Source organism: Lolium perenne, chromosome 4, assembly GCF_019359855.2.
Source record: "Lolium perenne isolate Kyuss_39 chromosome 4, Kyuss_2.0, whole genome shotgun sequence".
NCBI classification, from domain to species: domain Eukaryota; kingdom Viridiplantae; phylum Streptophyta; class Magnoliopsida; order Poales; family Poaceae; genus Lolium; species Lolium perenne.
The window spans coordinates 282,815,446-282,841,678 of NC_067247.2; the positions used below are offsets into that span (position 1 = coordinate 282,815,446).

At 47.6% G+C, this 26,233-nt stretch overlaps 2 protein-coding genes across 16 annotated transcripts; one reads left to right on the plus strand and one right to left on the minus strand.

The window, feature by feature from the left end:
• Nucleotides 1-7,268: 7,268 nt before the first annotated feature.
• LOC127295566 (calcium-binding protein CP1-like) lies at nucleotides 7,269-8,067 on the minus strand. Its single transcript, XM_051325534.2, has one exon. The coding sequence runs from the start codon at nucleotides 7,897-7,899 to the stop codon at nucleotides 7,402-7,404; it is 498 nt and encodes a 165-aa protein (XP_051181494.1). The 5' UTR covers nucleotides 7,900-8,067; the 3' UTR covers nucleotides 7,269-7,401.
• A 2,707-nt stretch (nucleotides 8,068-10,774) lies between these two features.
• On the plus strand, nucleotides 10,775-17,926 carry LOC127295567 (uncharacterized). Of its 15 annotated transcripts, none has more exons than XM_071819208.1 (10): nucleotides 10,775-13,308; nucleotides 13,832-14,001; nucleotides 14,237-14,363; nucleotides 14,578-14,863; nucleotides 15,139-15,231; nucleotides 15,333-15,396; nucleotides 16,010-16,137; nucleotides 16,751-16,848; nucleotides 17,386-17,514; nucleotides 17,643-17,926. In XM_071819208.1, exon 1 carries the CDS (start codon nucleotides 11,207-11,209, stop codon nucleotides 11,915-11,917), a length of 711 nt encoding a protein of 236 aa, XP_071675309.1. In that variant the 5' UTR covers nucleotides 10,775-11,206; the 3' UTR covers nucleotides 11,918-13,308; nucleotides 13,832-14,001; nucleotides 14,237-14,363; nucleotides 14,578-14,863; nucleotides 15,139-15,231; nucleotides 15,333-15,396; nucleotides 16,010-16,137; nucleotides 16,751-16,848; nucleotides 17,386-17,514; nucleotides 17,643-17,926. The 15 variants fall into 15 exon arrangements, with proteins under 15 accessions (XP_071675309.1, XP_071675311.1, XP_071675312.1 ...); XM_071819210.1 differs by lacking the exon at nucleotides 17,386-17,514 and having other exon boundaries at nucleotides 14,578-14,639; nucleotides 14,758-14,863; XM_071819211.1 differs by lacking the exon at nucleotides 17,386-17,514 and having other exon boundaries at nucleotides 15,139-15,235.
• Nucleotides 17,927-26,233: the final 8,307 nt, after the last annotated feature.

Genomic DNA, 26,233 nt, shown 5'->3' on the forward strand with positions numbered 1-26,233 from the left:
TAGGCTGGCGCGGCCAAGGGGGGCCCACGCCGCCCTATGGTGTGGGCCCCCTATCAGCCCTCCGACTCCACCCTTCCGCCTACTTAAAGCCTTCGTCGCGAAACCCCCAGTACCGAGAGCCACGATACGGAAAACCTACCAGAGACGCCGCCGCCGCCAATCCCATCTCGTGGGATTCAGGAGATCGCCTCCGGCACCCTGCCGGAGAGGGGAATCATCTCCCGGAGGTCTCTTCATCACCATGATCGCCTCCGGATTGATGTGTGAGTAGTTCACCCCTGGACTATGGGTCCATAGCAGTAGCTAGATGGTTGTCTTCTCCTCATTGTGCTATCATGTTAGATCTTGTGAGCTGCCTATCATGATCAAGATCATCTATTTGTAATGCTACATTTTGTGTTTGTTGGGATCCGATGAATATTGAATACTATGTCAAGTTGATTATCAATCTATCATATATGTTGTTTATGTTCTTTCATGCTCTCCATTGCTATTAGAGGCTCTGGCCAAGTTGATACTTGTGACTCCAAGAGGGAGTATTTATGCTCGATAGTGGGTTCATGCCTCCATTGAATCTGGGACAGTGACAGAAAGTTCTAAGGTTGTGGATGTGCTGTTGCCACTAGGGATAAAACATCGATGCTTTGTCTAAGGATATTTGTGTTGATTACATTACGCACCATACTTAATGCAATTGTCTGTTGTTTGCAACTTAATACTAGAAGGGGTTCGGATGATAACCTGAAGGTGGACTTTTTAGGCATAGATGCATGCTGGATAGCGGTCTATGTACTTTATCGTAATGCCCTGATTAAATCTCATAGTACTCATCATGATATATGTATGTGCATTATTATGCCTTCTCTATTTGTCAATTGCCCAACTGTAATTTGTTCACCCAACATGCTATTTATCTTATGGGAGAGACACCACTAGTGAACTGTGGACGCCGGTCCATTCTTTACATCTGAAATACAATCTACTGCAATTGTTCTTTACTGTTCTTCGCAAACAAACATCATCTTCCACACTATACATCTAATCCTTTGTTTACAGCAAGTCGGTGAGATTGACAACCTCACTGTTACGTTGGGGCAAAGTACTTTGATTGTGTTGTGCAGGTTCCACGTTGGCGCCGGAATCCCTGGTGTTGCGCCGCACTACACTCCGCCACCAACAACCTTCACGTGTTCCTTGACTCCTACTGGTTCGATAACCTTGGTTTCTTACTGAGGGAAAACTTGTCGCTGTACACATCACACCTTCCTCTTGGGGTTCCCAACGGACGTGTGTCTTACACGCCATCAGTACCCCGTTGGCGTTCTCAATGATACATGTATACTTACAATGACAATAACTTATTATGGACCTAAGTTGAGTAGCATGAGGTTTAGGTACTCGTATTCATGGGGCACGAGATTTTCAACTTGTAATTTGTCAAGCATATAACTCGTATTTGCCCTCACATTAACTTTAACCATTCAAGATGCTTATGATAGGGGTAATAAGAGCTCAAAGCTAATGAGTACTGTACTTTTTGGAAGGTTTATAAAACTTGTTAATCTTGCTTCCTCTGCAAATAGCTTTTCTTTTACTTTTATGTCGAGTCTTCATCTTCTTGCTTTATGCACCAATTAAGAGAGCATAGTTGTCATTCATAGTATAATGTGCATAGTCCCAAAATTTATTATTGATTGATTCATGATTGTGTTATTGCTTGTTCTCAAATTACTTGTATCTAGTCACCCTTTGAACTTTAAAAGTGTCCTGGCATTTATGTTTTGCTACTCCATAAAGAAAAAGCTGAGTACCACTTTGCTATGTTTTGTTTGTGCTCATAAACAAACAATTGCTTTCAATGCACAATTATTCATGATCCTTTGTTTGAGTTACTTTTCATGTTATAATATAGTTGCTAAGTTTTATTGTTAGAATTATATCTATCATGTCTATGTTTAGAGTACTTTGATCTCAGCTTACAATGCTTTACAATAACTTGATCAATATTATGTTGGCTGCATGTCACCTCAAAAATTATTTTTGTTATCACTTACCTACTCGAGGACGAGCATGAGTTAAGCTTGGGGATGCTGATACGTTGCAAACGTATCTATAATTTTTGATGCTCCATGGTTGTTTTACATCAATTTATATATGTTTTTCGTACACTTCGTTGCACTTTTACACATTTTCCGGCACTAACCTATTGACAAGATGCCATAGTGTCAGTTCCCTGTTTTCTACTGTTTTGTATTTTAGAAAAGTTGTACATGAAATATTCTCGAAATTGGACGAAACAAAAGTTGAAGATCTTATTTTCCCGTAATGAAGACGAAGTCCAGAGGGGGGACGAAGAGGCGCCACAGGGCGGCCAGACCAGGCCTAGGTGTGTGATACGTCTCCGACGTATCGATAATTTCTTATGTTCCATGCCACATTATTGATGATATCTACATGTTTTATGCACACTTTATGTCATATTCGTGCATTTTCTGGAACTAACCTATTAACAAGATGCCGAAGTGCCGATTCTTGTTTTCTGCTGTTTTTGGTTTCAGAAATCCTAGTAAAGAAATATTCTCGGAATTGGACGAAATCAACGCCCAGGTTCCTATTTTGCCCGGAAGCATCCAGAACACACGAGAACCGCCAGAGAGGGGGCACAGGCCCACCAAACCATAGGCCAGCGCGGCCTAGGGGTGGCCCGCGCCCCCCTATAGTGTCGGCGCCCCTTCGACCTTCTGACGCCGCCTCTTCGCCTATATAAAGCCCCTCGACCTAAGACCTCGATACCGAGAGCCACGATACGGAAAACCTTCCAGAGCCGCCGCCATCGCGAAGCCAAGATCTGGGGGACAGGAGTCTCTGTTCCGGCACGCCGCCGGGACGGGGAAGTACCCCCGGAAGGCTCCTCCATCGACACCACCGCCATCTCCATCAACGCTGTTGTCTCCCATGAGGAGGGAGTAGTTCTCCATCGAGGCTCGGGGCTGTACCGGTAGCTATGTGGTTCATCTCTCTCCTTATGTACTTCAATACAATAATCTCATGAGCTGCCTTACATGATTGAGATTCATATGATGATGCTTGTAATCTAGATGTCGTTATGCTAGTCAAGTGAATTTTACTTATGTGATCTCCGGAGACTCCTTGTCCCACATGTGTAAAGGTGACAGTGTGTGCACCGTGTGGGTCTCTTAGGCTATATTTCACAGAATACTTATTCACTGTTATGAATGGCATAGTGAAGTGCTTATTTATATCTCTTTATGATTGCAATGTGTTTTGTATCATAATTTATCTATGTGCTGCTCTAGTGATGTTATTAAAGTAGTTTTATTCCTCCTGCACGGTGTAATGGTGACAGTGTGTGCATCCGTGTTAGTACTTGGCGTAGGCTATGATTATGATCTCTTGTAGATTATGAAGTTAACTATTGCTATGATGGTATTGATGTGATCTATTCCTCCTACATAGTGTGAAGGTGACAGTGTGCATGCTATGTTAGTAGTTGGTTTAGTCGTATTGATCTTTCATGCACTCTAAGGTTATTTAAATATGAACATTGAATTGTGGAGCTTGTTAACTCCGGCATTGAGGGTTCGTGTAATCCTACGCAATGGTGTTCATCATCCAACAAGAGTGTAGAGTATGCATTTATCTATTCTGTTATGTGATCAATGTTGAGAGTGTCCACTAGTGAAAGTCTGATCCCTAGGCCTTGTTCCTAAATATCGCTATCGCTGCTTGTTTCTTGTTTCTTTGCGTTACTACTGCTGCGTTACTACTGCTTGTTTACTGTCCTGGGCAAAGCACTTTTATGGTGCCGTTGCCACTGCTCATATATATTCATACCACCTGTATTTCACTATCTCTTCACCGAACTAGTGCACCTATTAGGTGTGTTGGGGACACAAGAGACTTCTTGCTTTGTGGTTGCAGGGTTGCATGAGAGGGATATCTTTGACCTCTTCCTCCCTGAGTTCGATAAACCTTGGGTGATCTACTTAAGGGAAACTTGCTGCTGTTCTACAAACCTCTGCTCTTGGAGGCCCAACACTGTCTACAGGAAAAGGAGGGGGCGTAGACATCAGTGTGGTCCAGGCCCTGGTCGCGCCTAGGGGTGGTCTGGGAATTGCCCCCGGAGCCATCTCCATCGACTTCGGAGTCATCTCCATCGACTCCACCGCCATCTTCATCGTCGTTGCTGACTCCCATGACGAGGAGTGAGTAGTTCTCCCCCAAGACCGAGGGCTTTACCGGTAGCTATGTAGTCTATCTATCTCTCTATGTATGATCTTTATGTGATCATGAGCTTTGTAATCTAGATGTTATGCTTCAACTATTGTGCTACTTAAGTGGCTTTATTATGTGATCTGTGGGGACACCTTGTCCAACGGTGTGAAGGTGACAGTGTGCACTAGTGGAATTATGATCCCTAGGCCTGGTTTTCAAGCATTGAAACACCGTTTACAACCAGTTCTGCTACATGTTTGCTTGTTGCAATTTTTATTTTAGATTGCATTTACCACTCATATTCATCCATATTACTTGTATTTCACTATCTCTTTGCCGAACTAGTGCACCTATACACCTGACAGGTGTATTGGATGTGTTGGGGACACAAGAGACTTCTTGTATCGTAATTGCAGGGTTGCTTGAGAGGGATATCTTTGACCTCTACCTCCCTGAGTTCGATAAACCTTGGGTGATCCACTTAAGGAAAACTTGCTGCTATTCTATAAACCTCTGCACTTAGAGGCCCAACACTGTCTACAAGAATAGAAGCGTGCGTAGACATTAGTGTTCCATGTTGAGAAGCGGGATCCATAAGACCTAGAGGCTGCACAAAGCTCTAGCGGCGCTTTGGTATTGTGAGTGGTGGTAAAGTTATGATGTGGTTCTTCTCATAAGGTTGGGGTCGGGAAGTTGTGGGGCCAATACCACGTATGTGTAGGTAACAACCGCATACACCGAGTATATATTGGTAACCATGGTGTTAATAACATGCCCGCTAAAATTCATGATGAATTACAATTAAATCTTTCCCAAACAACAAGGGTCTAAGCCCGGCTTGGCTCATCCATGAAACACTGGCATGCGCGTGGGGCAGGAGCCACTCCTCTCTCATGCTCTAGTGAATAGTACTTTACAAAGAAGTTCAATTCTCTCCGAACTAGCAATTAGGGCTAAATATTAGCCTCACCTCTTGAGAATTCGAATATTTTTCATGATCCAAAAGAACAAAAAATGCAACAACCCCACACCAGGTCTAAGAGGCACATTAGATTATATGTGTTCTAGTGTGATGTTTATATACTAGAATTTTAGTGGAAACTATAATTTGACAATGGACTATGCCCTAAATTTTAAAAATTGTGAGTGTAAGTTTCACACCAAGTCTCATCCGATACCCGTGGGTTTCATACTCCAATGCCTCTTCATGGGTCACCGAGCCCTAGGAAGCTCAATTTTGTGATGTCTCAACTATAATCGGTAAATAGTTAACTTAGTGCATACACTGAAATGAGTTGCATCTATATATTGCTCCAAGCAAGGCACATATTAGCAGTAAGCCTTTCGTAGGGCGAGCACAGTGGGAAAATCGGCGGAGCATTTTTTATAAAAAAGAAGGCAAAAGGTTTGCTTCTTTCCATTAATAAATAAGAAACGATATTTTGCATTCACATGGGAGAAAAGAAGACCTCCCAACAGCCAGGAACACAAAAGATTATTCTCCCTTCATAATCTGACTTAACTTTTTCGCACACATGGTTACCCAAAGTTCTGCCGCTTTCTTGATGGTCGCTAGAAGGATAGGAGAATGGGCGAATTTGTTGTGGAAGACTCTCGCATATCTTTCGCTCCATATAATCCAACTTGTTAATTAGCATGGTGAGGGTGGTCATTGCCTTGCAGTTTTGAGTGGTGGAGCTAGACATGGCCATCCACCACTTCTAGATGGATAGCTCGGCTGGCCACCCAAATATGTCAATGGATGTGAGCCCGAGCCACTCCTTGACCGACAACCAAAATATTTTGGAGAAGCGGCATTGGTAGAAAATGTGTGCCACCGTCTCTTAAGATTGCTTGTAAAATGGGCAAAGCCCATAATTAATTAGGCCACCCTCTCTTCTCCAAATGATCAAATGTTCATATCCTATTTTGGATGGCCAGCCAAACAAAGAGTTTAATCTTGGGAGGAGACCAAACCTTCTACATCGAGCCAACAACATGTGCTTTTTAGGCCGAGAGCATTGAATATTTACCATTTTCGTGGTGTTCTACACGATAGAATCCTCCGCATCCTTCCTAAGTTGGATATCCTTTTACACCCAAAGAGAGATGAACTCTGTAACGTGGAGAAATGAGAAGTTGTCCTATTTAATTTTATTAGGCCTTGTTTGGTACTAGTGTTTTAGTGGAAATTAGTGGGGATAATATTCTAGAGTATTGGGTGAATCTTTGCTGTCATCCAATCCCCACAAAATTTCTTCCCCAATCCACTAGGTAGGGGTAGAGTATTGGAGATTGAAAAAATTACACTAAAATTTGGGAACAAGTGGGGATTAAACTCGCTCATACTCTCGCATCAAACATGTATTGAGTATAAGCGGGGATTTGTAGTTTGGAGCGGATTATCCCCGCTAATCTCCACTAAAATTGTAGTACCAAACAAGCCCTTAAGAGGTTTGATGTCCTTAGGTTTTTTTCCCGCCTAAGCAAGGGAAGATCTGAAATGGTGCAAACCGACCACTTTTAATGGTGATGATACTACAAGCGTATAAGAGGTTCATGTCTAAGTCTTCGTATGGGTTGCCCAAACCACAAACTTGCCAAGATGAAGATGTCCATCAATTTTCTCCTCTTCTCAGATTTCAAAAACTAAAAACACTCCTACATGCACGCACGGCTACGCGTACAATATCATTTGACACGTAGTCCACTTTTTCAATACTCGGTCCGCCTTTTTAAGAGATAGGGAGTGATGTATCACGAATTCAAAATTGAAAATTTACATTAAATTTCCATACAGCTAGGCAGTATACTAGTACTATATAAATGCTCCAGGGTTAAACTTTGCGAGTACTTTAAAACAAGTGCTGCCAGCTTCACAAGTTTTTTTCCGTCTAGAGAAGAGAGATCCTGATTATTCTGAAAACGCAATTCCTCCTCAAATCGATCGATCAACGGAGGCAAAGACGCAGTACAATGCAGGATTAATTTTCTTTAATTAAGGGGTAACAGCTACTACTAGGATACAGTAGTACAGACAAAACTCACGAGTCACGAGAACCGCTGAATCAACAATCAGTTGCCTCATCCCAATCCCACCAACCAAATTTCGGGGAAAAAGTCCCAAAAAATCAAGTTCAGTGCTTTACAGTCCGTTCGATTATTTTAGGCGGCGGCCTCAAAGTCCACGGCGAGTATTCTGGCGAGCGCTTGGAGCCCCACGCCGCCGTCGCCGTCGCCAGCCACGCTGATCATGACGCGGACCTCGTCGTCGTCGACCGGCATGCCGGCCCAGCCGAGGTAGGCCTTGAGGTCCTCGAAGCCCACCTTGCCGTCCCCGTCGCGGTCCATGAGGCGGAACGCGTCCTCCATCGCGGACGTGGCGGCGGCGGCGGTGCCCTTGGTGGAGGCGGGGGCGAGGAGGCCCTCGAAATCGTGGTACTGCACGAAGCCGTCGCGGTCGGCGTCCGCGGCGGCGATCATGGCAGCGATGTCGTCGTCGCTGGTGGCGGCGGCGCCGGTGTTGGCGGTGGCGTAGAAGGACTTGAGGTCGTCGCGGCTGATGCGGCCGTCGCGGTCCGCGTCCAGCACGTCGAACGCCGGCCGCAGGTCACCCGCGCCGGCGGGGTGGTCGAGGCCCGCGTACTTGCCGCCGGGACACATGCTTGCTGCTACGGTGGCGCGGATGGAATGGAGAACGAAACCACGGAACAGTCTTGGGCTAGATCGGAACGCGGCCGCTGTTTTTCTCGGGAGGACGAGAGGACTGTCTGGCTGGCTGAGAGGCTAATTGCGGCTTTGCGCTATTCGTTTGCGAGGTGAGGACTGAGGGATCGCCAACACAAATGCAGAGACGGCTGAAGTGTCCACCTGCAGGTCAGGAAAACCGGTTCGCTCCCTCGCGTCGCCCCCTCCAGGCGACCGAGGGGCGAAACCCTAGCCCGCCGCCGCTGCTCTCTCCCCCTCATCCTCCCTTCCTCGCCATCTCCGGAGGCGCCGCCGGTCAAAGACCACGATGCCGGTGAAGGGGGTGGCGGGGATCTGGGCCCTTGGCTCCTCGGGGCGGCGATCGGTGGAGGAACGCCGCTCGGGGCTTGCCGGTGCTGGTGCGGGCGCGCGGTAGGCGACCCCGGCTCCGATCTGCTCCTGCCGGAGTGGCGTCGGTCCAGGGCAGTGTCGACCGGCTCTCCCCGATGGGGCGGGGATCCGAGGCGGCGGCCTCGCAAGGTGAGGGCGGCGCGGCCCCGGACGGCGGGGGGCGTTGGCCGGTGCTGCTGACCGCCTCCTCGGTCGTGGGGGCGGCGTGGAGGCGGTGGAGGTTGCTCGCGTCGCGGTGGTCGCCCCGTCGACCTCCGAGTCTATTCTGAAGACGGCGGCCTGCTCCGCGTGGTACCCATCCCAAGGGCAACTTGACGTTCTCGTCTGGGTGTTGTGTTGGGGTGGCAGGGTCCGGGGCTCTGGCCGGGAGAGATCTTTGGCCGGCGGTGGCGGCCACGGCGTCGGCGACGTTTCGGACGCCGTCTTCCTCCTTGGAGGCGACGCTGAGGTACATCCCCTTCCCTCCTTCCTCTGCGCCCGGGTGAAAACCCAAAATCTCTAGATTGGGCGGCGACGGCGTTCGAGCGTCGTGTTCTCCTTGGAGGCGTTGCCTTGGGCCGGCGGAAGGTGGTTGTGCTGCGTGTGTTTCCAGGCCCGCAGGTGGCGGCGTTTCTGGTGGCGAAGTGTGGTGGTGCTCGGCTGGTGCGGTGGCTTGTCGGCGGGTCGGCGCCCTCGGCCTGGGCGAAAGGGGAAAGTTGTCCCCTTTCCGGCAGCTATAGGTGCCCCAGACGTTCACGGCGACATGGATGCCCTTTTCTTGCCGTGTCTTCTTCGGCGAGCGATGTCCTGAAGCTGAAGTCTTTTGGGTGGTCGGTGTGTTGGCCGGCGGTGATGCCCGTGGTGTTTCGCGTGCGGTGCTCGTGTTTGGGGATGGTCCTTGGAACGTTGGCCCAGGTGTCTATGCGCGCTCTGGGGAGAGCTGCTCTGCCTTTCGATGGTTCGGCGCCCTACGAACCAGGGTGAGAAGGTTGGGGCCTTCTTCGAAGGCGGAGGCGGATGGCATGCTGGTGGCGACGCGCCAGGTCTTGATCATGGCATGAGTCCGGTGGTGAGCTTCACGGCGTTTCCGCTCCCCCGCTCTGTCCATTCCGTTGGATGATGGCATTGAAGTCCAAGCTGTGCTCTTTTGTTTTTTCTCTGTTTGCTTGTTCCTTGATGCTTGTAAGCTGTTCGTTCAGCACCTTGTAATTCTGCCGTTTGTGGCTTTATTAATTTAAAGCTGGGCCTCTGGGCCTTACCTCTAAAAAAAGGTGAGGACTGAGGAGGCCCGGATTTATAGGCGAGGGAACGGGATTCTCCGACTCGCCAGGAGCGTTTCCATAGACCGGATCTACGGGCACCGGTCCATTGGATCACAGCTTTTTGATCTGCCGGAATCGGCGATTTGCACAAAAATAACCCAAAAGTGAAAGAAAAGCACAGAACTGATCCTCCGGCGAAACTATTTCACTCATCTAACCCTTTTGTGTGGCGCCCCTCCCATCGGCGCCACACATGCCAGTGTGGCGCCCCTCCTGCCAGCGCCACTCTCCCAGCCGACGTGGCGCCCTCGACGCTGAGCTGGTGCGCCGATCCAACGTGGCAGCATGTGTGGTTCCATGAAAACACGCGTATCGAGTTAGTGAAGCACGCGTATGCTGAGGACATCTTGGACGACCCAGCCTCGCCACACAAACAGCCTCGCCAAAACGGCTAAGTCCCAGACGATTTGTCTCACAGTATGTTTTGGGCAATTATAAGTGCATGTGTGGCGCCGGCGCCACACATGCTGCCACGTCGGATCGGCGCACCAGCTCAGCGTCGAGGGCGCCACGTCGGCTGAAAGAGTGGCGCCGGCAGGAGGGGCGCCGGCCACACTGGCATGTGTGGTGCCGATGGGAGGGGCGTCACACAAAAGGGTTAGATGGGTGAAATAGTTTCGCCGGAGGGTCAGTCTGTGCTTTTGTGCAAATACACGCCGGAATCGCACCGGGTGACGGGTGTTTTGTGCAGGTGGTGGACGGCGTCTTGGATGACGCGCTACTTTGTCAACACACGGACTATATCAGTATTAAATGGTGATTATTAAATGGTTTGATTTTTGATGTGAGGGCATCTCCAGCGGCGCGACTCAAACGGTCGCTCAGCGACCGTTTGCGTCCGCTTTGGTCGTAAATGCGTCTGGCACCCTCTCCAGCGGCACGACGCAAAGTGACCGGGCCGTCCGCGGAGACGCAAACCTGGCCCAAATATGCGCCAGGTTTGCGTCTCGGCGGCGCAACTTGTGAGCAGCGCAAAGTGTCCGCTGCGGTCTCCACCGGGCCCGCCGGCGGCGAGCCTGCATGGAGGGCATCGCTTCGCGGCCATCGCTTCCGCGGTCAGCGCTTCGCGTCTGCGCCGCCATGAATGCCGCAGCCTTCTGTTCTGCGCGTGCAGATCGGCGGCGGCGGCTGGCCTGCGCCGCCTTCAATGGCATCGTATCCCGTGCGCGGCCGCCCTTAAAAGTCCAGCGGCCGCGTTGCTCCTTCGCCCACAGCTCCACTCGCACCACAACCGCCGCTGCGCCATGGGGAAGAAGAACGACTTCGAGGCCTCCGGCAGCGGCAGCAAGAAGGTGACGCTCCCCGTCACGGTGGGGAGGCTCATGCACGGCAAATGGGTGCCGTGCGACGCCTGATCCGGTGTGCAGCTGCCTGGCGGCTGGCGGCTCAGCTGCCGCCGGGTGCCCATCCCTCCAGTACCTGCGCGCGAGCCTGAGCGGACCAAGGAGATCCGGCGCAGGAGGCGGTATCTGCCGGCGGACCTCCGCGCCGATCTGGCGTACGCCATCGACTCCGAGCAATGGCGTACGTACCTGTCCACGGAGACGGACAGTAGACGCAGGGCTGGCTTCATGGGCGACAGGGATTATCCCTTCGGCCCTGCACCGCTGGCTCGTCGTCAGCAGGCGCCGACGCGACGTGAGCAGCCGCAGCACAACGACCGCGAGGACGAGGACGACGACGACGAAGCCTACGCCGTCTACGACGACGACGACGACTACATCGAGGCGCTCGCGTACCATAGCGAGGAGGTGAAGGACGACAGCGACGACTACGTCGGCCTCGTCTTCCACGAATGGCAGCAGGCCATGGCGGAGGGCCGGAACTTCGAGTTCCCCGACAACTTGACGGACGACGAGATGGCCAAGCTGGGCCTCCTCGTCTCCAAGTACGACGCGCCTGTGCAGCCGCCGTTGCCCCGCTACGCCACCGCTGTCATGCCGCCGGGCCTGTCCGCGGATGAAGCCCTTCGACAGGCGCTCCTGGACTCGGCGGCGCCTCCTCCACCGCCGCCACAGCCTTGGGCGCCTCCTCCACCGCCGCCACAGCCTTGGGCGCCTCCCCCACCGCCGCCACAGCCTTATGGCTGGGCTCCTCATCCGCCGCCACAGCCGCAGCCCTGGGCGCCTCCACCGCCGCCTCAGCCGCAGCCTCGTCAACCTCGAGCACCGCGATCGCGCCCGGCGTACGCTCCCCCGGATGGCAACTGGCCGTGGGACATACCGGAGGTCATCGTGCTGGACAGCGACGAGGAGCAGCACGGCCACGACAGCGACCAGTAGGCGTTTTAGGTTTTTTTTATTATGTTTCAGTTTTTGTAAATTATGTTTCAGTTCAAAAAAATGGTTCGTCCTAAAAAAAATGCGTCGTGCCGCTGGAGCCACCCCCCGACGCAAACGGACGCGCGGTCGTTTTCGACCAAAAGGGCCGACGCAAACGGACGCGCGCGGACGCTAAAATGCGTCGCGCCGCTGGAGATGCCCTGAGGCGTGAGAAATCTTGGAGGGCAAGGAGCCATGCGATCGTTCGTGGCGCTACGGGCCGTGCAAGTTCACGCCGGTCCAAGAGGGATGACATGTAGGGTGACGTCAACGGTCAGTCTCCGTCCGTGTGAGATACGTCGTGCTGTCAGCAGGGGGCATTCGACGAACCGTAGAATCTAAAGGTATAATTGTTGCACCCCCATGGGGCTCTCACAGCGATCCTCGCTTGGTGGCCGTTGGATCACCCCATCAGCGCATCTCAGCCGTCCATTTTGGGTACTTCTCTCACTAGCTAACCCCATGCAATGGCCAACTGTTACCCGCCTCCGGCTGCAGTTGGACCCCACCTTTGCCGGCCCCACATGTCAGCCACTGCGGCTGGGATCTCTGTCGGTGCGCATTGGCATCTGACAGTGGATCTCAACCCGCAGGGGTATTTTCGGTATTTCAGCGCGGCCTGGTATAAAAACGAGCACCAGGGCAAAAGAAACCCTAGCCGCCTCGCGCCCCCGCCCCCGCCCCGCGCCCGCCTCGCGCCCCGTTCTCGTCGCCCGCCGTCGCCTCGAGCCGCCGCCCCGCGCCGCCGCCCCGCCCCACCCCTACCCCGTTCTCGTCGCCGGCCGCCGCCTCGAGCTGCGGTGCCTCAGCACACCAGCTCCCCCAATCGCTTGCGTCCTCCTCCCTCCTCGAGCTCTCTTCGCCTGTTTCTCCTCCCCCGCTCGACGTCCTCACACGGCCTCTCCTCCTCTGCTGCACAAGCGCCGGCCGTCCGCATGCACGCCGGCCTCTTCCTCCAACGGCCGTCGACCTCCCTCTCTCCCCGACCTGCACCTCCACGCGGTGGCCGTGTCCAGCTAGGGGAGCTTCCACCCTAACCCTAGCAGCAGCAGGCCGTCACCCAACCTGCACATCCATGCCCTTCTTCACCTGCAGCAGGACGCCGGCGACCGGATCGGCCGTATCTGCATCATCTCGAACCTCCAGCTGCAGCAGCCGGACGCAACCTGCACCTCCACGCCATTCCTCACCTGCAGCAGGACGACGGCGACCGGATCGACCAGATCTGCATCATCACCTGCAGCAGGACGCCGCCGACCGGATCGACCAGATCTGCATCATCTCGAACCTCCAGCTGCAGCATCCGGACGCATCACTCCTGCTCTCATTGACCAGCAGGTCGAGTGTGTGAGGTACCACTTCTACTCTCGTTTTTTTAATGTTTATGGGCAGTAAAATTGGTATATGTAGATGCTTTTTGTTGTTGTGGGATGATTTGGCAAGAAAGCAACGACAACTAATTGTGAAAGCAGCAGGTCTTGCAGCTGTATTGTGTAGAAACATGAATATTTAAGGTTTATAGTTTAGCTTTACTTGAACTTCGGTTTGGAATTTGTTTCTTATAGTGTTCCAATACAATACTATGATATATTAGCTTCAAGAATCTCTGTTTGGCTGATGTATGTGACTTTCCTGTCCAAGCTATTATTGCTAAATGGCTGAGTGATTCATTGGAAAAGATATTTGTGATAGATTGTTTGAGACACACACATCGGGTTATAGCTCATCCTTTGTGTAGTGTCATTTCTGAATTTTTTTGACACACGCAAAGATGCAATTGTACAAGCTCTACCTTTCTATGTTTTCATTTCTGAAATTAAATTATAACTCAGTTTCCGACTCTAGCATTCTCAAATAATTTCTAATATTGTACAGATTCACCCAGGAGATGAAGGAGGTCACCGGGCCAAGGAGAGGCGGCACTTCAGATTAACCATGCACTTGCTGCCGAAGTAGGCACATGAGAGCGTCGTGGCATAAGCGCTAGCGTTGCGACCAAGGGTATTGCAGTGGTCAATGGTGGCAAGGCGTCTCGCCACATCCAGGTATCTACCTCCAGACATAATTTTTTCGGCTCATGTATGAGGTTGAGCTGCTCTGGAGATTATTACATTTGTTGGTTTAATGTGAAAATTGGGGTATATCTTGCTGTTACTTACTGACCACTTGAATTGGTCTACTTATAGATGTTGTCTTATTAAGTTGTTCATACTTACTTAAAATAAGCATCCAAAATCTGTCCTAAAGGAGACTGATCTGTTTGTTTGGTCGTGTAAACAGCTTCATGTTGCACAGGCATGCCAGTTAAATGGAGGGTTGTGCTTAAGTGTTCTTACAAATACAAGTTGCAAAAATCGCTTTGTTTTTTTTGGTGGGAGAGCTCATGCGGCTCATTGGGATGCCCCAGGTCAGTATGTTTTCCTCTGCACATTCTTGGACTAGCAAAAAATATACTTTCCTCTGTACATTCTTTGCTTATGTTGTGTTCAAATGTATTGTCCTGAAGATCTGACTACCACTATGTTTGTTCCAACGTTCATGATTTAAGCAAATCCATTTAAGCTAAAGAATGACAAATCATCTTAGGTTTGCTTAGTCTTAGGTTTGCCAAATTATCTCAGGTTTTCTCGTGTCTGGTTATTGGCTGGTAGGGGATCTGCTATCTTCGTGGTTTCCTCGACTGGTTTGTTCACATCCTTTGTATCGTACTTTGTTTGGTTCGTTCCAATGTGTTTTCTTCTAGATCATGGATTATTTTGCCCCCATGTGCATTTACTTCTACATAACGGCGTTCCATGAAGTGGCAAGCTAGCTGCAGGAGAGAAGATCAATCTATGTATTGTTCAATGTACTCAATAGCTTGCATCCAAAGATAGCTTGCCTATACATTATACAACCTCAATATAGGTATAAATTATGCCCTGTCGTGAACCTATTTTTGTTTTTGCCATTCTGAATGAGGTGCAAAACATCTCATGCTCTGTAACGATATTAGTACAAGAACATATTTGCTCTCTGTAAGATATTTTTATACCAATGCTTGCTGTAAATAAGGTCACTATTGGTTATATGACTTCCACTTTTAAATTTAATTCACATGTTGGTGCCAGTTTTGTACAATTTTAGACCTTTTCTATGATATCGTTTCTGAAAGCAACTTATAAATCATATTCTGGCTGCAGTTTTGACTTTTGACCATGTTTCATCGCATGAGATGATTCTTTTTAGTCCAAGGTCGCTTCATGCTTTTGCTTGCTGGTCACCTGGTCTGTCTGGTTGGTACTACTTTTACTGCCCAGCTTCTTATTCACAGTTTGTACATATATTTTGCCACCTATATTTTGGGTCCGAACACACGTAACTATGTATATTTCAGATTGCAGTACATGAAAACAACTATTGGCGAAGCAGCAAGGCGAAGTTGCGCGCTGACCAACATGGTAACCTCTTCGTGCCAGGGGCAAGCTGATCAATGACGCTATGTTGCTATTTACCTCTCTTGCTAATTTTTGTCATGTTTGTGGCAAAATCAATAATATAGTCACCTTACATGGAGCTCTATGCCTGGTTTGTGCTATATCCATTTTTTCACCATGGCTACTGCTGCTATTATTAGGATACTAGGATACTGCTATTCTTTTTAATGCTATGGTTTAGTATTGGTAATTCTAATATTCGATTGTTGTAATTTTCTTCTCTATATGCTTATATGTGGATATATGTCAACCTTAAACTGTAATTCATGCCTTTTTCTGCTTGAAGGTTTCTCTGTTGTTTTTCGACCTTAAGATTGCTTCGTTGCTTTGTCACTGATATAGCTTGAAGTATTATCAATTTAGGACCAGAAAGATGTTCAAACGGTTTCTTTTAAAAACCAACCATAGTTGTGCATTAGAGAGACTACAGTAGGGTGTGTGTGTTCTCTAAGTAACAATGAACAAGCTCTTGCAACTAAAAAAACAAATGTTTGCTCTTTGTGATGATTTTCTCAATTTACTGGTTTACTGAACCAAAGCTTGTTTTTGCATACTCTTCTATACCCATCTTGTTCAGGAGTTCACCTGATGTGTTGAGCTCTAAAGTTGCAGTGCTGGCTACCAAAGGAAAACCGCGTGTCCTCAAAAGTTGCTCCTTGCAATTGTGGGGGCCAAATAAAATTCTGGCTATACATGCATCCAAAGGTTTGTCCTAAAATTTATGTTGTATTTGCTGCTAGACCTTTCCTTCGGATTGTTTGACTATCTCTATTCCTTTTGGAAATTCTTGGCGTAAAACAACGCTGAATAGTTACTCTGTCAAGTATTTGGCATTGGATCTTCGTCCATGTGTCTCTTTGATAGTTCAGCTGATCTATACTTGCTTGAGCCTTGCCAGATCTAAAATTCTAGATTCCCTCAATACACAAATATGCTCCAGATTGATTGTACCTAATATTGATGTATGACAATATGCTAGGTTATGTTTTTTTAAATTCGACCCTTTGACTCTACTTGGTCCTAAATCTATATAAATATGGATAATACATGCGTAATTGAATGGTACTGTGGCTAAATTTTTGTGCGAGTGCAAGCCCACCATTTGTTTCTTCGGTGAACTATGCATCACAGATTACACACCGAAATTTAATTGCAGCACGACATGTTTCTCATTGCTCTTTACGAACTGTAATAATGATTTGATATATATATATAATTATGCATATATATATATATATATATATATCAAATCATATATATCTAATAATGATCTGACTTTTTTCCTCCGTATTGTCATCATGCTTTTTGTTCATACTAGAATGGTCCTCCTTGCTGGATGCCTGAACCATTACCAAAGAGTAATACGTAGGAGGAGCTAGCCATTGAATTAATTACAGCCTGGCCAATCCACTTTCGGTATGTTGGGTGACTTCTGATTCCTTCCCTACTTGGAAAATGGTGCTTTAATATACCACTCATTACTCTGAAATTAATTAACTAAAATGTTTTATGCTTCCATAGATCTGCCTAAAATTACCTTATCACACAGTAGCTTGGCATTTCCTACTAGCTGTGTCAGAAAGATTATTCTTTGCCTTCCATCTGGTTATGCCGTAGAAATAGGAATCGGTAAATAGTTTCATTGTCGTTCAAGCTCCAAGGTAGTTCTTTTGTTTTGACACTGCTTTGCTGCTCCGATATATCTCATCATATTTTAATTATTGGTCACAAATATATTTGGGGTTGTAATAGCTACACATGAAAATCCTATGTTATTTTTTGGGAGAAGCCATTTTTTAAAAGCAAATAAAAGTTATGTCAAAATTGAGCTCTGTAGTGTGGTCAAATATTGGTCTTTTTTAATCTACCACTGAGATGCTCTCCTTGTTAAAGGTATCAACTTGTCAGTATACCACCAGCTGAAGTAAGTTGAGATTAACACATCTCATGCAGGCTAGCTATTTAGATCTTGCATCCACAAAGACATTAAAAAATATGAAATGGATGAAACTACAATTTGGTAGCAAATTGAACTGTACTTCATGGAGAACTATATTTAGTTGTGTCGCTTCAGGTGGTAAGGTAAGATCCTTTTAGACCATTTCACTTCCAAACTAAAAACGTTGAATATCTGTAGAATGGTCCATACTTTCTTTGTGTCTTTCATTGGACTGCAGCCTTTTAATTTGAATCCTCTCTGATGTGTGCAGACATGGACTATTTTCAATGGGTTCCAAGTTTCGAAATCAGCTCCTCTCTTGATGTATTGTTATGTTATTTCCGCACCGTTGTAAACATTTTGAGTAGCTCTTATCGAATAACTTATCTTGCACTTTACATTGTTGGACCCTCTCTCATGATGACTTCAGATGTAATTATGTTAGACGTGGCTGCCGCCTGACAGTGATTTATATTATTGCTTGGCTAAAAAGGATTAGAGGTACATTATTTTTTTCATATGGTTAGTATATCTTAAATGATACAATACCCAAAATACTTTACCCAGCGATTGACTATGTGAAAGGTTGGGTGGCCTGTGGACTGATAGACTTATTTTCTGACTATTATCATCGATTTGTATAAATACTTGATGCATTTTGGATGACTGGTCTTGAAACCAGTTGTAACATATTCCTCTATTTATATAGCTGTACATAATGTGTTTTCTACTATGTCGTGATTTTGTGTATTTTGTTTATCCTAATTTCATCTTATTAACTTCGTTTTGAAAATCATTTAGCCACGTTATACAAAAGGTAAATTGTTGCTAATTCTACCGGATCGTGCGCCAAGGCGCACATCTAAATCTAGTCCTCGTAATTGCTCCTGAGCCCGTGTGGACGTGTGGTGTTGCTGCGTCAATGATTTTGTACCTTTCGCAGGGGAACGCACGCACGTGACTGCTTTCAAGAGTGAAAGGTGCGGTGCCACGTCTACGTTCTGAAAAAGGTAAGACGTGGGAGAGCCAGCCATTTCGATTTCGACAAGTTATTATTCATGCGGCTTTGCCAAGATCGCGCCAATCAGCTTACATAGAACTGGTGAACTGTAAGGGCATCTCCAGCGGCGACGCAAACGGACGCTGAGCGACCGTTTGCGTCCGCTTTGACTGAAAATGCGTCTGGTACCCTCTCCAGCGGCGCGACGCAAAGTGACCGGGTCGTCCGCGGAGACGCAAACCTGGCCCAAATATGCGCCAGGTTTGCGTCTCGGCGGACGTTCGGCAGACGCGCAAAGTGTCCGCTCGCTTCCCCACCGGGCCCGCCTGGCAGCGAGTCTGCATCGAGGGCATCGATTCAGGTGGTCAGCGCTTCGCGTCGCGCGCAGCCTCTTCGCCATCAATGGCGCGTCGTGTTCTGCGCAGCCGGCGGGCGGCGGCTGGGCTTCTGCGCCGCCTTCAATGGCATCGTATCCCATGCGCGGCCGCCCATAAAAGTCCACCGGCCGCGTTCCCCCTTCCCCCACACCTCCACAACCACCACCACCGCCGCAGCGCCATGGGGAAGAACAACGACTTCGAGGCCTCCGGCAGCGGCACCAAGAAGATCCCGCTCCCCTGCCTGGCGGCTCAGCTGCCGCCGGGTGCCCATCCCTCCAGTACCTGCGCGTGAGCCTGATCGGACGGCGGAGATCTGGCGCAGGAGGCGCTATCTGACGGCGGACGTCCGCGACGATCCGGCGTACGCCATCGACTCGGAGCTTTGGCGTACGTACCTGTCCACAGAGACGGACAGGAGACGAAGGGCAGGCTTCATGGGCGACGAGGATTACCCTTCGGCCCTGCACCGCCGGCTCGTCGTCGGCCGGCGGCGACGCAGCGTCGTCGGCGAGCGCCGGCCGTGCGTCACGGGCGCGGACGCGACGTCAGCAGACGCAGCACAACGACGCCGACGACGACGACGAAGCCTACGCCGTGTACGACGACGACGACTACGTCGAGGCGCTCGCGTACCATAGCGAGGAGGTGAAGGACGACAGCGACGACTACGTCGCTGTCGTCTTCCACGAATGGCAGCAGGCCTTGGCGGAGGGCCGGAACTTCGACTTCCCGGACAACATGACGGACGACGAGATGGCGAAGGTCGCCGTCCTCGTCTCCGAGCACGACGCGCCTGTGCAGCCGCCGCTGCCCCGCTACGCTACCGCCGTCATGCCGCCGGGCCTGTCGGCGGATGAAGCACTTCGACAGGCGCTCCTAGAGACGGCGGCGCCTCCGCCACTACCGCCACAGCCGCAGCACTGGGCGCCTCCACCGCCGCCACAGCCGCAGCACTGGGCGCCTCAACTGCCGCCACTGCCGCAGGCCTGGGCGCTTCCACCGCCGCCACAGCCGCAGCACTGGGCGCCTCCACCGCCGCCACAGCCGCAGTACTGGGCACCTCCACCGCTGCCACAGCCGCAGCCTCCTCAACCTCGAGCACCGGCGGCGGCGCGCCCGGCGTACGCTCCCCCGGATGCCAACTGGCCTTGGGTCGTACCGGAGCTCATCGTGCTCGACAGCGACGAGGAGCAGCACAGCGACGAGGAGCAGTAGGCGTTTAGGTTTATTTTTTAAGTATGTAAACTATGTTTCATGTTTAAAAAAAAGGATTCGTCCTAAAAAATGCGTCGTGCCGCTGGAGCCACCCCCAACGCAAACGGACGCGTGATGTCTACTTCCCCCTCCTTTTCCTGTAGACAGTGTTGGGCCTCCAAGAGCAGAGGTTTGTAGAACAGCAGCAAGTTTTCCCTTAAGTGGATCACCCAAGGTTTATCGAACTCAGGGAGGAAGAGGTCAAAGATATCCCTCTCATGCAACCCTGCAACCACAAAGCAAGAAGTCTCTTGTGTCCCCAACACACCTAATAGGTGCACTAGTTCGGCGAAGAGATAGTGAAATACAGGTGGTATGAATAAGTATGAGCAGTAGCAACGGTGCCAGAAAATAGCTTGCTGGCGTGTAGTTGATGGTGGTAGTATTGCAGCAGTAGTAACACAAGAAACAAGAAACAAGCAGCGATAGCAGTATTTAGGAACAAGGCCTAGGGATCATACTTTCACTAGTGGACACTCTCAACATTGATCGCATAACAGAATAGATAAATGCATACTCTACACTTTTGTTGGATGATGAACACATTGCGTAGGATTACACGAACCCTCAATGCCGGAGTTAACAAGCTCCACAATAATGTTCATATTTTAGTAACCTTATAGTGTAAGATAGATCAACATAACCAAATAGATCACATCAATACCATCATAGTAATAGTTAACTTCACAATCCATAAGAGATCACGATCATAAACTAAGCCAAGAACTACATGATGCACACCCTGTCCACTTTACACCATGCAGGAGGAATAGAATACTTTAATAACATCACTAGAGTAGCACATAGATGAATTGTGATACAAAACTCATATGAATCTCAATCATGTAAAGCAGCTCATGAGATCATTGTATTGAAGTACATGGAGAGAGATTAACCACATAGCTATCGGTACAGCCCCGAGCCTCGATGGAGAACTACTCCCTCCTCATGGGAGCAGCAGCGGTGATGAAGATGGCGGTGGAGATGGCAGCGGTGTCGATGGAGAAGCCTTCCGGGGGCACTTCCCCGCTCCGGCAGCGTGCCGGAACAGAGAGACTCTGTCCCCAGATCTTGGCGTCGCGATGGCGGCGGCTCGGAAGGTTTCGTGGTTTTCGTCAATCGTATCGGGGTTTTCGATCCAGGGGCTTTATATAGGCGAAGAGGCGGCGCGGGGAGGGTCGAAGGGCGACGACACCATAGGGCGGCGCGGCCGGGGCCTGGGCCGCGCCGGCCTATGGTGCAGGGGCCGGTGCCCCCTACAGTCCTTCCGGGTGTTACGGATGCTTCCGGTGAAAATAGGAACTTGGGCGTTGATTTCGTCCGATTCCGAGAATATTTCGTTACTAGGATTTACGAAACCAAAATGCGAGAAAACAGAACTGCACTTCGGCATCTTGTTAATAGGTTAGTTCCAGAAAATGCACGAATATGACATAAAGTGTGCATAAAACATGTAGATAACATCAATAATGTGGCATGGAACATAAGAAATTATCGATACGTCGGAGACGTATCAGAATCCCCAAGCTTAGTTCTGCTCGTCCCGAGCAGGTAAAACGATAACACAGATAATTTCTGGAGTGACATGCCATCATAACCTTGATCATACTATTTGTAAAGCATATGTAGTGAATGCAGCAATCCAAGACAATGGTAATGACATGAGTAAACAATCGAATCATAAAGCAAAGACTTTTCATGAATAGCACTTCAAGACAAGCATCAATAAGTCTTGCATAAGAGTTAACTCGTAAAGCAATAATTCAAAGTAAAGGCATTGAAGCAACACAAAAGAAGATTAAGTTTCAGCGGTTGCTTTCAACTTGTAACATGTATATCTCATGGATATTGTCAATGCACAGCAATATAACAAATGCAATATGCAAGTATGTAGGAATCAATGCACAGTTCACACAAGTGTTTGCTTCTTGAGGTGGAGAGAGATAGGTGAACTGACTCAACAATAAAAGTAAAAGAATGGTCCTCATAGAGGAAAAGCATCGATTGCTATATTTGTGCTAGAGCTTTGATTTTGAAAACATGAAACAATTTTGTCAACGGTAGTAATAAAGCATATGCATCATGTAAATTATATCTTATAAGTTGCAAGCCTCATGCATAGTGTACTAATAGTGCCCGCACCTTGTCCTAATTAGCTTGGACTACCGGATCATCACAATGCACATGTTTTAACCAAGTGTCACAAAGGGGTACCTCTATGCCGCCTGTACAAAGGTCTAAGGAGAAAGCTCGCATTGGATTTCTCGCTATTGATTATTCTCAACTTAGACATCCATACCGGGACAACATAGACAACAGATAATGGACTCCTCTTTTATGCATAAGCATGTAACAACAATTAATAATTTTCTCATATGAGATTGAGGATATATGTCCAAAACTGAAACTTCCACCATGGATCATGGCTTTAGTTAGCGGCCCAATGTTCTTCTCTAACAATATGCATGCTTAACCATAAGGTGGTAGATCTCTCTTACTTCAGATAAGACGGACATGCATAGCAACTCACATGAAATTCAACAATGAATAGTTGATGGCGTCCCCAGTGAACATGGTTATCGCACAACAAGCAACTTAATAAGAGATAAAGTGCATAATTACATATTCAATACCACAATAGTTTTTAAGCTATTTGTCCCATGAGCTATATATTGCAAAGGTGAATGATGGAATTTTAAAGGTAGCACTCAAGCAATTTACTTTGGAATGGCGGAAAATACCATGTAGTAGGTAGGTATGGTGGACACAAATGGCATAGTGTTGTTTGGCTCAAGGATTTGGATGCATGAGAAGTATTCCCTCTCGATACAAGGTTTAGGCTAGCAAGGTTGTTTGAAGCAAACACAAGCACGAACTAGTACAGCAAAACTCACATAAAAGACATATTACAAGCATTATAAGACTATACATCGTCTTCCTTGTTGTTCAAACACCTCACTAGAAAATATCTAGACTCTAGAGAAACCACTCATGCAAACTAAATTTTAGCATGCTCTATGTATTTCTTCATTAATGGGTGCAAAGCATATGATGCAAGAGCTTAATCATGAGCACAACAATTGCCAAGTATCACATTACCCAAGACATTAATAGCAATTACTACATGTATCATTTTCCAATTCCAACCATATAACAATTTAACGAAGAAGAAACTTCGCCATGAATACTATGAGTAGAAACCAAGGACATACTTGTCCATATGCTACAGCGGAGCGTGTCTCTCTCCCATAAAGTGAATGCTAGGATCCATTTTATTCAAACAAAACAAAAACAAAAACAAACCGACGCTCCAAGAAAAAGCACATAAGATGTGATGGAATAAAAATATAGTTTCAGGGGAGGAACCTGATAATGTTGTCGATGAAGAAGGGGATGCCTTGGGCATCCCCAAGCTTAGACGCTTGAGTCTTCTTAATATATGCAGGGGTGAACCACCGGGGCATCCCCAAGCTTAGAGCTTTCACTCTTCTTGATCATAGTATATCATCCTCCTCTCTTGACCCTTGAAAACTTCCTTCACACCAAACTTCTCATAAACTTCATTAGAGGGGTTAGTATATAATCAAAAACTCACATGTTCAGAGGTGACACAATCATTCTTAACACTTCTGGACATTGCTCAAAGCTACTGGAAGGTAATGGAACAAAGAAATCCACCCAACACAGCGAAAGAAATAATGCGAAATAAAAGGCAGAATCTGTCAAAACAGAACAGTCCGTAAAGACGAATTTCTAATAAATACTTCCGTTGCTCAGATCAGAAAACTCAAAACTAATGAAAGTTGCGTACATATCTGAGGAACACACACGTAAATTGGCATATTTTTCTGATTTTTCTACAGAGAGAAAATCCCAGATTCGTGACAGATAGAAATCTGTTTCTGCGCAGAAATCCAAATCTAGTATCAACCTTCGATTAGAGGCTTTACTTGGCACAACAAAACACAAAACTAAGATAAGGAGAGGTTGCTACAGTAGTAAACAACTTCCAAGACACAAAATAAAAACAAATTACTGTAGCAAAATAACACATGGGTTATCTCCCAAGAAGTTCTTTTCTTTATAGCCATTAAGATGGGCTCAGCAGTTTTAATGATGCACTCGCAAGAAATAATATTTGAAGCAAAAGAGAGCATCAAGAGGCAAATTCAAAACACATTTAAGTCTAACATGCTTCCTATGCATAGGAATCTTGTAAATAAACAAGTTCATGAAGAGCAAAGTAACAAGCATAGGAAGATAAAACAAGTGTAGCTTCAAAAATTTCAGCACATAGAGAGGTGTTTTAGTAACATGAAAATTTCTACAACCATATTTTCCTCTCTCATAATAACTTTCAGTAGCATCATGAGCAAACTCAACAATATAACTATCACATAAAGCATTCTTATCATGAGTCTCATGCATAAAATTATTACTCTCCACATAAGCATAATCAAATTTATTAGTACTAGTGGGAGCAAATTCAACAAAGTAGCTATCATTATTATTCTCATCATCAAATGTAGGAGGCATAGTATAATCACAACAAAATTTACTCTCCATAGTAGGTGGCACCAAAAGACCACTATCATTATAATCATCATAAATAGGAGGTAAAGAATCATCAAAGTAAATTTCCTCCTCAATTCTTGGGGGACTAAAAATATCATGCTCATCAAAGCCAGCTTCCCCAAGCTTAGAATTTTCCATATCATTAGCAACAATGGTGTTCAAAGCGTTCATACTAATATCATTGCTACTAGCATGCAAATAAGATTCCATAGGTTTTTTAATTTTCGCATTAAACCATTCATGTCTTGACTCAGGAAATAGAATAAAAAGCTCACAGATGTTTTCCATTATGCCTTACTAGTGTAAACAAGAAACAAAAAGATGCAATTGCAGGATCTAAAGGAAATAGCTTTGAGTACTTACAACGGCGAAAATAGCTTAGTAGCCGAGATCCGGAGTGTGAGTACCTTTTACCTTTCCTCCCCGGCAACGGCGCCAGAAAAGTGCTTGATGTCTACTTCCCCCTCCTTTTCCTGTAGACAGTGTTGGGCCTCCAAGAGCAGAGGTTTGTAGAACAGCAGCAAGTTTTCCCTTAAGTGGATCACCCAAGGTTTATCGAACTCAGGGAGGAAGAGGTCAAAGATATCCCTCTCATGCAACCCTGCAACCACAAAGCAAGAAGTCTCTTGTGTCCCCAACACACCTAATAGGTGCACTAGTTCGGCGAAGAGATAGTGAAATACAGGTGGTATGAATAAGTATGAGCAGTAGCAACGGTGCCAGAAAATAGCTTGCTGGCGTGTAGTTGATGGTGGTAGTATTGCAGCAGTAGTAACACAGTAAAACAGTAAACAAGCAGCGATAGCAGTATTTAGGAACAAGGCCTAGGGATCATACTTTCACTAGTGGACACTCTCAACATTGATCGCATAACAGAATAGATAAATGCATACTCTACACTTTTGTTGGATGATGAACACATTGCGTAGGATTACACGAACCCTCAATGCCGGAGTTAACAAGCTCCACAATAATGTTCATATTTTAGTAACCTTATAGTGTAAGATAGATCAACATAACCAAATAGATCACATCAATACCATCATAGTAATAGTTAACTTCACAATCCATAAGAGATCACGATCATAAACTAAGCCAAGAACTACATGATGCACACCCTGTCCACTTTACACCATGCAGGAGGAATAGAATACTTTAATAACATCACTAGAGTAGCACATAGATGAATTGTGATACAAAACTCATATGAATCTCAATCATGTAAAGCAGCTCATGAGATCATTGTATTGAAGTACATGGAGAGAGATTAACCACATAGCTACCGGTACAGCCCCGAGCCTCGATGGAGAACTACTCCCTCCTCATGGGAGCAGCAGCGGTGATGAAGATGGCGGTGGAGATGGCAGCGGTGTCGATGGAGAAGCCTTCCGGGGGCACTTCCCCGCTCCGGCAGCGTGCCGGAACAGAGACTCCTGTCCCCCAGATCTTGGCGTTGCGATGGCGGCGGCTCTGGAAGGTTTCTGTGGTTTTCGTCAATCGTATCAGGGTTTTCGATCCAGGGGCTTTATATAGGCGAAGAGGCGGCGCAGGAGGGTCGAAGGGGCGACGACACCATAGGGCGGCGCGGCCAGGGCCTGGGCCGCGCCGGCCTATGGTCTGGGGGCCCAGTGCCCCCCCCTCTGGTCCTTCCCG

Excerpts from the sequence above, each read along its gene's own strand:
- LOC127295566 (XM_051325534.2), bottom strand. The coding sequence starts at position 7,899 with ATGTGTCCCGGCGGCAAGTACGCGGGCCTCGACCACCCCGCCGGCGCG.
- LOC127295567 (XM_071819209.1), top strand. The coding sequence starts at position 11,207 with ATGGGCGACAGGGATTATCCCTTCGGCCCTGCACCGCTGGCTCGTCGT.